The sequence below is a fragment of the Miniopterus natalensis genome, chromosome 17 (genome assembly GCF_054644295.1).
Source record: "Miniopterus natalensis isolate mMinNat1 chromosome 17, mMinNat1.hap1, whole genome shotgun sequence".
Classification (NCBI taxonomy): Eukaryota; Metazoa; Chordata; class Mammalia; order Chiroptera; family Miniopteridae; genus Miniopterus; species Miniopterus natalensis.
Genome location: NC_142097.1, coordinates 1,791,981 through 1,801,505, shown reverse-complemented (window position 1 = coordinate 1,801,505; position 9,525 = coordinate 1,791,981). Strand labels below are relative to the sequence as shown.

The following is a 9,525-nucleotide window of genomic DNA, read 5'->3' as shown; positions in this document are numbered from 1 at the left end:
TCCTCATGGCTTTTGGGATGAAATCCTACATGGTCTGCAAAGCCTTGCCCAAACCACCCCTGCCAGCCTTCAGTCTCAAGTCCTGCCAGAAAAAAACCTCAAGAGGACAAGTAGGCTCACGGATAAGGCAATAATTACTAGAGACAATTCAAAAGTAATGTCCACCCCCTAGTAATGCCCACTTCAGGGGTTCTGCACACGCTGTTTAGTCCCCTCATCACCAGCTAATTCCCATTTACAGGCCTTGTCTTGGTTTATACTTTTAAATGTGAGCAACTTCCAGTGCCTAGCATTTGCCTAGTACACAGTAGGTGCTTAATAGGTAATAAATGAATCCTTCCTCTGACACTGGCTCTAGCCAATTATGCCCCCACATGCCTATCCAGACTTCCTCTCCCAAATCTACTGCTCCCCTCCCCCACAGATTCCCCAAAGCACCAGCACTTTCTATTAATATTCATTTATTCTTTTATTCATGTGACCAGTATTTTTTAAGTGCCTACTTTGTGTTATGCATTGTTTTAGGCTCTGAGGGATATAGCAGGGAAAAAACACCATTTCCTCTGGAATGTTCATTCCCCTCCCCTCCATCTATTCCTAGCAAACTCATCCAGTGATGGGGGTCTAGGGCTGGGGCTACCCAAGGAGTGTGGAGTTGGGGCACAAAGGTCTGCAGAGAGAGGCAAAGACATGTCTCTGCTGGAAGTGCTGTTCATAGGCAATGAGTCGGGTACAACTAGGCCTCCAACTCCTGCCTCCTCCCTCAGACTTGTTTTCCAGCAACTCATGGAGGAATGGATCTCAGGTGCACCTTTTATTTGCACAGAAATGACCAAAGGTCATGAATTTGGGCTGAGCAGCAGTGCAGGAGACAATAAGGAGGACATGTGAGGGGCTGAGAAGTGGAGCAGATTTGAACATTAGACCCATCAATCCAGGCCACTGGTTTGGGACTTCCCTGCCACCAGTGGGAGTCAGAGCCAGGGCCTGCAGTGTGTACGTGGCAGGAAGCCCCATGGGGCACCTTTGGAAGTTCCTCCTGCTGTCTGACCCAAGATTGCACATTTTGATTCCATCCCAACTCTGAATGAGTCTTGGGTTCCCAGGGACTTGGGTCATTCCTCCTACCACCTCTTGGTCTCCCCCAAGGTTCTGGCCTTTATAGAGGTCACTAGCACAGAGAGGCCCAGTAACTCCCCTGGGGCCACAGAGCAAGCCTTCTGGCAGAGGGCAGTTGTAGGGCCGGCGGCTGGGTCAGAGCAGCGTGATCTCACTGGGGGGCAGCGTGAGCTGCTTCTCCCGAACACTGAGCAGATTCTCCACGTGCACAGCCACCACTCGACACAGCTCCAGGCCCTGCAGGAGACAGTGGTGAGTCCACTCCCAGCTCTCACCTTAGGGTAAGAAGTGGTTGGAAGACAGGTGGAGACCAGCCTCCCCAACTCCCCCAGGGCCCTAGGAGGAGCATGAGAAGCTGGAAGGAGAAACACCAGGTCCTAGGCTGGAAGGGGTAAGCAAGCAGGAGACCAAGAGCATCTGCGAGCTTTATGGCATGTGAAATGGGTGGCCTAGGGCCAGTTACTTTACCTCCCTGAGCCTCAGTGGCCTCACCGTAGGGTCTCAATTTACCAGGGCCTGCTTCACAGAACTGTGGTGAGGATTCCATGGGATTTTATTATGTGTAAATTCTTTATATAGATTTAAAAAAATATTAGTCCCGTCAATAAATGGTAAGTTTCTAACTGTATTGCCATGATTACCATCTGGCACTCATAGCCCAGAATAAGCTGTGACTCAGCCTCAGGGCTCCCATCTGGGGGATTGGAGGGTGGGGGGGGCAGCACTGGACTGGATGTTCCTTGTGGCCTGGCCAGAAGCTGACCTATCTTGGAGCCAGACCCAGAGAAGAGCCCAGTGAGTGAAATAAGGGAGTGAGGGGCTGGGTGACAAGGCCTGGGTGCTAGGGGCAGGGCCCACCTGCTCCAGCTGCAGCTGCATGGTACACTGGGCTGCCACATCCCCCAGCACGATCTCCACATAGGGGTAGCTGGAGCTAGCTGTGGGCCTCTGGGTCCATGTCGACTGAATCTCCTTCAGGGGGAACTTCACCATCAGCTCCTGGGGGCAAGGGGCAGACAAGCTTATGGGTGGGACAGTCTCACCCACCCTTATCCCTCCCCTGCAGACCAGATCAATAGGAGGCAGGACACCCCATTTCAAGTACCAGTTCCCCAATGACTTGCTCTGTGATGTGGAGCAAGTCATTTCTTTACTTCTCTGAATCTCACCTGTAAAACTGATTCAACAAATACTGATGCACACACCTACAATGTGCCAGGCACTTTTCTAAATGCTTGCAATCCAGGTGGTGCCCTGACCTTCACATCAAACCTGTTTGTTTTTAACACCTGCACCTCTTTGGAGCTTGCTTTCTAGCTCCAGGAGCAAACTCAGAGCACTTGAAAGTTAATGCCAAGCCCAGCCAGGGGGGCTCAGCGGTTGAGCATCAAACTGGGATCCAGGTGATCGGGGTTCAATTCCCAGTCAGGGCACATGCCCGGGTTGCGGGCTCAATCAATGACTCATCATTGATGTTTCTCTCTCTCTCCCTCCCCTTTCCTCTCTCTGAAATCAATAAAGATATATGAAAAAAAAAGTTAATGCCTCAATTAATGACAGATGGGGACGTGGTGGCTCCCGACCCCAGGCCGGAAGGCATCCTCTATGGGGTGTGTTCCATGCCGTCTCCCAGAGTACCTGCTGGACTAGTGCCACTTGCCACAGTGGCAACTTGCTTGCTAATATACCCTTCCCAAGGTGTGTGAGATGTCCCTTCCTGATCTTCCTCACTCCAGTGTTTCCTAGCACCACCTCCAAATAAACCACTTGCCCTGTCCTCATGGCAAGGTCCACTTCTGGAAGAACTTTAAAAAGGGGGTAACAGGTCCTATTTGTTATAGACTTAATTTGTGTCCCCCCAAATCCATATGTTGAAGCCCTAACCCCCATACCTCAGAATGTGACTGTATTTGGAGATTGGGCCTTTAAAGAGGCGATTACGTTAAAATGAGGCCATTAGAGTGGGCCCTAATTCAATCTGACTGGTGTTCTTATAAGGAAATTTGGACAAAACAAAAACACCAGGAACGTGCATGCACAGAACTGGTCACGTGAGGACACAGGGAAAAGATGGTCATCTATAAGCCAAGGAGAGGGGCTTCAGAGGAAACCAACCCTGCCGGTGCCTGGATCTTGGACTTCAGCCCCCAGTCTGTGGTACTGTGTTATGGCAGCCCAAGCAGACCAAGACACTATTTCAGTGTTTAGCTTGTTTTACCTTCACAACAGCCTCGTGGGTTGGGTTCTATTATCCCTACGTTCCAGGCGAGGAAATGAGGCTCAGAGAGCTGTATGGAGACTTGCCCAAGGTCAAATAGGTGTAAGTGGTGGGGCTGGGCTTCTGCAGCTGGAGATCTCGGCTCCTCTGAGGGGTAGGACTCAGAGAAGCAGGTGAGCAGCGGAGCAGGCTGAGGCCACTCACGTGAGTCTCGATGCTGAGGAAGTTGAGGCCATTCTGGTTGACGGCAAGGATGCAGGGGGCCGGCACAGCAAGACTGCTGCAGCTCTGGATGAAGAAGAAGGACGAGCCGAACATGGGTGAGGCGCTGAGGAGGCCTGGGGTGGGAGGACAGTCAGTATGAGCAGCTCTTCAGTGACAGCCACAGCCCTCATCTTCCCTGCTGCAACTGGCACAGGAGTCCTCTGTTCCTGGCTCCTGAAACCTCTCCAGCCTCCTGTCTCTCTGCGCCCCCTCCCCCCACTTGTAGCTCTTATCCCTGGCTGCCAGTTCTCTCTGCCAAGGGCCACCCAGAGCCTAGGTGGCACCTTGGTGAAAATTTTAGAAAGGTGTTCTCTCCAGGCAGCTCAGCTTGACTAACACTGAAAATACCTTTGTGCAAAGAAAAAGGTGCCTTCATCTCCACCCTCCAAAACCCCATCCTCAGCAAAGCTCCCATGATTACCTCCCCCAGCCCTGGACTCTTACCCAGAAACTGGGCACGGGCCTGGTGGGGGCTGAGCGCTTGTGTCTGCTGCCGGTGCTGACTGACCAGGTTGAGCCAGGCTGAGCCGGCCGTGGTGTGGTAGAGCTGAGCCGGGATGTACTGCTGGACCTCCCGTCTGGATGTGTAAGGAAAAGTGGTCCTGAGAACCTGTCACTGCACATGCTCTGCACAGTCTCACTCAATCCTCACTGCAGGTATTATGCAAAAACGGATGCGATCCTTGCGCCTCTCTGGAAGACTAACTGCTGGGGAGTGCAGATGGGTTGAAGACAGGTGTAACGTACTAACTGCTGGCCAGCTCCACTAGGCTTCCTGTTTGAAGGTGAGGGAACTGAGGCACTGGGAAGTTCACTGACTAGTCCAAGGTCACACAGTAACCAAGTGAGTCTGAGGCGGGGGGCTGAGACTTGAATCCAAGGTGGGTTCGTCCTTTATAGTGCCTACCCACAAGGAGAAGCCCAGGCTAGAGGGGTGAGAAAGACAAGGTGGTGGCAGGAGTGGAAATACCAGGGCAGGCAAAGCCACCACCAGCACTGGTCAGAGTATGGGGTAGAGGAATGCTGCAAGACCCCCATCCCCTGCAAGGCCATCAGCCCCCCCATCCCCACTCTAGTCCCTTCTCTCTGACTTATGCTGGCTTCCTCAGGGAAGCTCCTTTGCCTCTACAGACATCTGGAAAATACCAACTGCAGTTCCAGCCAGTCCCAGCTAACCTGGGCTGCAGACTTGGGAAAGGTTGGGAGAAAATCAAGGGCACCCCCTCCCCCAAGAGATCTTTATTTCTTTGTAGTGCTGGAGTAAGAGCCTGGCATTTGAACCTGGCCTTCTTAGGTTTGCATCCTGGTCCCCCACCCCCCACACCTGCTAGCTGGGTTAGCTTCGCTAAGCCATGTAACCTCTCTGGGCCTCAGTTGCCACATCTGTGTAAGGGGAAAATAAAGTGCATACTGAGTGCCTTGCAAAGAGTAAGAACTCAGTGATTTTTACCCAGGATTAGGATCATATTATACTTTTATGTGCCTCCTGTGCTTTTCAATGAAAACTATAACATAAAAGAGCTTTACATATTGAGCCCTTACTACATTATGCACTAGGACATACACTGTACATACATTATCTTACTATTATTCACACCAGGGATTTTCAAAGTGTGGCCGAGGGCCTGGGAGGTCAAAGACACTTCCATAATAACACGAAGATGTTATCTGCTTTTCCCCTCCTGCTCTCTCGCAAGCACAGTGGAGTCTACCAGATGCTACATGACATGAGACCACAGCAGACCAACTGCAGAGCGGATATGAGAATCCATTTGTCTTCTATTCAGCCAGGTGGTAAAGTGATTTACAGCCCTGGCTGGGTGGCTCAATTGGTTGGAGCATTGTGCTGAACACCGAAAGATGGCAGGTTCGATTCCCGGTCAGGGCACATGCCTAGGTTCTGGGTTCCATCCCCAGTCGGTGCACGTTCACAAGGCAACCCATAGATGTTTCTCTCCCCCCCTTCCCCTTGCTCTAAAATAAATAAGTAAATAAAATAAAATAGATTTACAACATGTGAAAACAGTGCCACTGTTCTCACTAAATTTTTTTGGAAAATACAGGTTTTTTTCGTAAGTTATTTATATTAACACATAATGCTAATATATGCTATTTGTAGTATAATTATTCTTTATATAGTATTATAATTAGGTATTGATAGTAATATGTAATATGTTATTTTTATTTATTTCTTTTTAACCCTCACCCGAGGACATTTTTTCCATTGCTTTTCAGAGAGAGTGGAAGGGGGAGAGAGAGAGAGGGAGAGAGAACCACTGATGTGAGAGAGAGACATCAATTGGTTGCCTTCTGCACGTGCCCCAAACAGGGGCAGGGATCGAGTCTGCAACCGAGGTACGTGTCCTTGGCTGGAATCAAAGCCGGGACCCTTCAGTCCGCAGGCCGACACTCTAACCACTGAGCCAAACCAGCTAGGACCTTATTTTTATTTATTTTATTATTTTTTTAAAATATATCTTTATTGATCTCAGAGAGAGGAAAGGAGAGGGAGGGAGAGAGAGAGAAACATCAATGATGAGAGAGTTACTGATCGAGCCCACAACCCAGGCATGTGCCCTGACCGGGAATCGAACCCCGATCACCTGGATCCTAGGTGGATGCTCAACCACTGAGCCACGCCCGGCAGGCAGGACCTTATTTTCAAAATAGTTTTATTTACTTCATAGAGAAAGGAAGGAGGAATTGTTTTATTTACTTCATAGAGAAAGGAAGGAGGAAGGAGAGAGACAGAAACATCAATGATGAGAGTCATTGATCAGCTGCCTTCTGCACGCCCCCTACTGGGGATTGAGCCCACAACCTGGGCATGTGCCCTGACGGAGAATTGAACAGCAATCTCCTGGATCCTAGGTCGACGTTCAACCACTGAGCCACGCCAGGCGGCCTATTATCCTTATTTTTAAATTAGTTAATAAATCAATATTTTGAATCGTTTCTCAGTTTTAATTTTGAATATGGTAAATATATATCAATAGATACGAGCCACATAAACAAAAGCTCTCTGGAGTCCTATTCCTGAGACCCAGTCTGACAAGGACTGATTTATCACCGCTTTGAGAACATCAGTTTAAAGGCTGCCTAGCACCCCAGGATTTACTTAAGGAATGCCTTGCTGTTGGATGCAATACTGTGGTGAACGTTTCTGCATGTGTATTTCCTGTATGACAGATGTGTGTGTCCTGAAAGTCTTTTTTTCATTAAATTTACTCTGAGCTGTTAATACCAGCTGGAAGTAACCTGTTGTGGGAGAAGGAGGGGCCCAGCTCTTTAGGTGAGTTGGAGGACTTCAGCCCCACAGCAAGGTCAGTCCCTTCCCAGACAGCCTGCTGGCATAAGCGGGATGAACAAGGCCTGGGATGTCCAACTCTGAGGAACGTGGGGGTGGGTGGCTGACAGGTGGGCAGGTGCTCACACATTGGGCAGGTAAAAGTGGTCCTTGGCCCGGTGCTGCAGTGAAGCCAGCTTGGACACTTGCTGCAGCTGTTGTTCGCTGGGCCGGCTGGCTGGCACGCTGCTGAAGAGGCCCTTCAGGTAGTCGGGCAGGACCTGCAGGGGAGCAATCTGATGAGGGGAGGCAGGCAGGCATGCATTCAGGCAGTCAACCACATGGGATGTGGTAGTCCCCACAGTGACCTGGGAAAAGTGTGGGCATCCATACTGCAGTGTGTGGGTGTCTGTTCGGCAGGGGTTACTGAAACCTGAACATGCTTGAGTCACTAAAACAGATTCATGGGCTGTACCCCCAGACTCTGATTGACTAGATCTGGGGCAAGACTTGAGGATTTGCATTTTAACAAGTTTCCAAGGGATGCTGTTGGCCTATAGGCCACACCTAGACCAGCACTGTACTGGACTGTGTGGGGTAGTTAGCAACAGCGACACCATGTGGCCATAAAAGCCAAGTAACCTTATTTTGTGCTTGGAATTGCAGAAGCTTTGGCACCAGGGCCACATAAAAAACGTACTCTCTGTCCAAGCACTTTCACAAATGTTAGCAGAGGCGGGGAGAACCAGATTTTGTAAACCCCAGGATCCTTAGAGGACCGAATATCCAAGGGGAGTAACACAAAGATAAAAATAACACTGCCAGCCAAGGCCTATAGGCTTTTGAGAGGAGAAAATCAAGATAAAGGGGAAGTCAGGCAGCCCTCATGGAAAAGTTGCTCTGTGGGGCAGCCTTGCTGGGGAAGACTTAGAGAAGCAGAGACGCAGGAAGGGCAGGCCAGGCAGAGTGCTGGCACCTGTGAAGGTCTGAGAATTAGGTTGTAAGGGTAACATCATTTGACTGCTCCAAGGACAGACACCCTGCAGGAAGCAGAGGCTCCAGGGCTAGAAATGTCAGCGGGGACCCCCTGTATCATGAACGCCTCAAATGAATGGCCATGGAGTTTGACCTCACAGTAGGGGGGAGCCTGGAAGGTTCGAGCATCAGAGTGGCCCACATGTGCTGACCTGGTTATAGTGCATAGTCACATATAGCTCATTCTCAAACTTGAGTGGCTGATCCCAGAGCACGCGCCGGAACCAGAGCATGTAGCCGCTATCCACCTGCTCCATCTCTGAGGCCACATCCAGGATGTAGGTGCAGCGGCTGAGTGGGCACACGTGCTGGCCTGCGGAAAGCCAGGGGCAACTGGTGGGGGCATGCATGTGCATATGTGTACGTCTGCACAGAGCACGTGTACACACCCCAGCCTGCCACCCAGGCAAGCATCACCTCCAGCTAGCCCCTCCCCATTTGGGGACATGGCATCCTCAGCAAAGGAGAGCATGTTAAGGAAGAGGGTGCCCTGTGTTTGTGGAATGTTGATGACCACAGATGGGAATACCTCCCACTCAAAGCTACAGCCCCCTAGGTCTAGGAAAGTGTTTGGGGTTATGGTCAGAGAAAGCCTAGTCCACTTCCAGAAGAGGCTGGGCACAAGGAAAAGCACAATGGGCCTCCATCACGAGGCCCGACGGGTGCCTTTCTGCAGAACTCCTTCAGGAGAGACCTCTGCTAGGCCCCTGAATGGGTACGGGGTGGGGAGGACTGGGATCTCGCACTGAGTGGGTCTGAGCCTGTAGGGAAGGTTTAAGTGAGGCCTTTTCATTTTCTGCAGACATTTCTGCTCCCCACCCCACACCTTCAGTAAAGTTTTACCAGAGAGAGGGGTGTGTGGCATGATGATCAAGTCCAGGCTCCTGAGGCCAGACAGCCTGGGTTCAGAGCCCAGTGTGTGACCTTGGGTAAACCCCTTAACCTCCAAGGCAGGCTGATTAATGACCCTTCCCCAGAGACGTCCATGTCCTAATACCTGGAACCTGTGAATATGTTATGTTCATGGCAAAAAGGACTTTGCAAATATTATTAAGCTAAAGATCTTGGGATGGAGAAATTATCCTATGTTATCCGAGTAGACCCAGTGTAATCTCAAGGGTCCTTATGAGGAGGAGGAGGGGGTGGGAGAGAGATGGAGATGCTACCCTACTGGCTCATGCCCTCTTGGAGGAAGAGCATGAGCCAAGGAATGTGGGCGGCCTCTACAAGCTGGAAAAGGCAGGAAAAGTTTCTCCCCTAGAGCCTCCAGAAGGAACCAGCCCCAGTGACACTCTGATTTCAGGACTTCTGACCTTCAGAACTGTAAAAATAAGAAGAATGTGTCATTTGAAGTCCCCAGGTATGTGGTGATTTGTTACAGTAGCAACAGGAAACTACTACACCCTCTGTGTGCCTCGGTTTCCCCACATCATCATAAATGGGGATGATAATGGTCTCCGTTTCATAGGGTTGTTGTGAGGACTTTAGGAGATGGGGTATTAAATGCTTTGAACTGCGCCTGAGACAGAGGACATGTCAGCTGTTAGGACCATTTTGTTACTCCCTTCCCCTCCCGTCATCTTAGCTGGACTCAGGGCAAGCT

At 50.5% G+C, this 9,525-nt stretch overlaps 1 protein-coding gene across 1 annotated transcript in view; it reads right to left on the bottom strand.

The window, feature by feature from the left end:
- Nucleotides 1-511: 511 nt before the first annotated feature.
- The window catches only part of MYO15A (myosin XVA), a 50,129-nt gene continuing 41,115 nt past the window's right edge, over nucleotides 512-9,525 (bottom strand). Inside the window, exons 59-64 of the mRNA XM_016196490.2 lie at nucleotides 8,075-8,235; nucleotides 7,035-7,168; nucleotides 4,046-4,179; nucleotides 3,542-3,675; nucleotides 1,978-2,118; nucleotides 512-1,356 (exon numbers count right to left, since the gene is read on the bottom strand). Coding sequence (XP_016051976.2) covers nucleotides 1,255-1,356; nucleotides 1,978-2,118; nucleotides 3,542-3,675; nucleotides 4,046-4,179; nucleotides 7,035-7,168; nucleotides 8,075-8,235 — 806 coding nt within the window. The 3' untranslated portion in view covers nucleotides 512-1,254. The remainder of the gene's footprint in view (nucleotides 1,357-1,977; nucleotides 2,119-3,541; nucleotides 3,676-4,045; nucleotides 4,180-7,034; nucleotides 7,169-8,074; nucleotides 8,236-9,525) is intronic.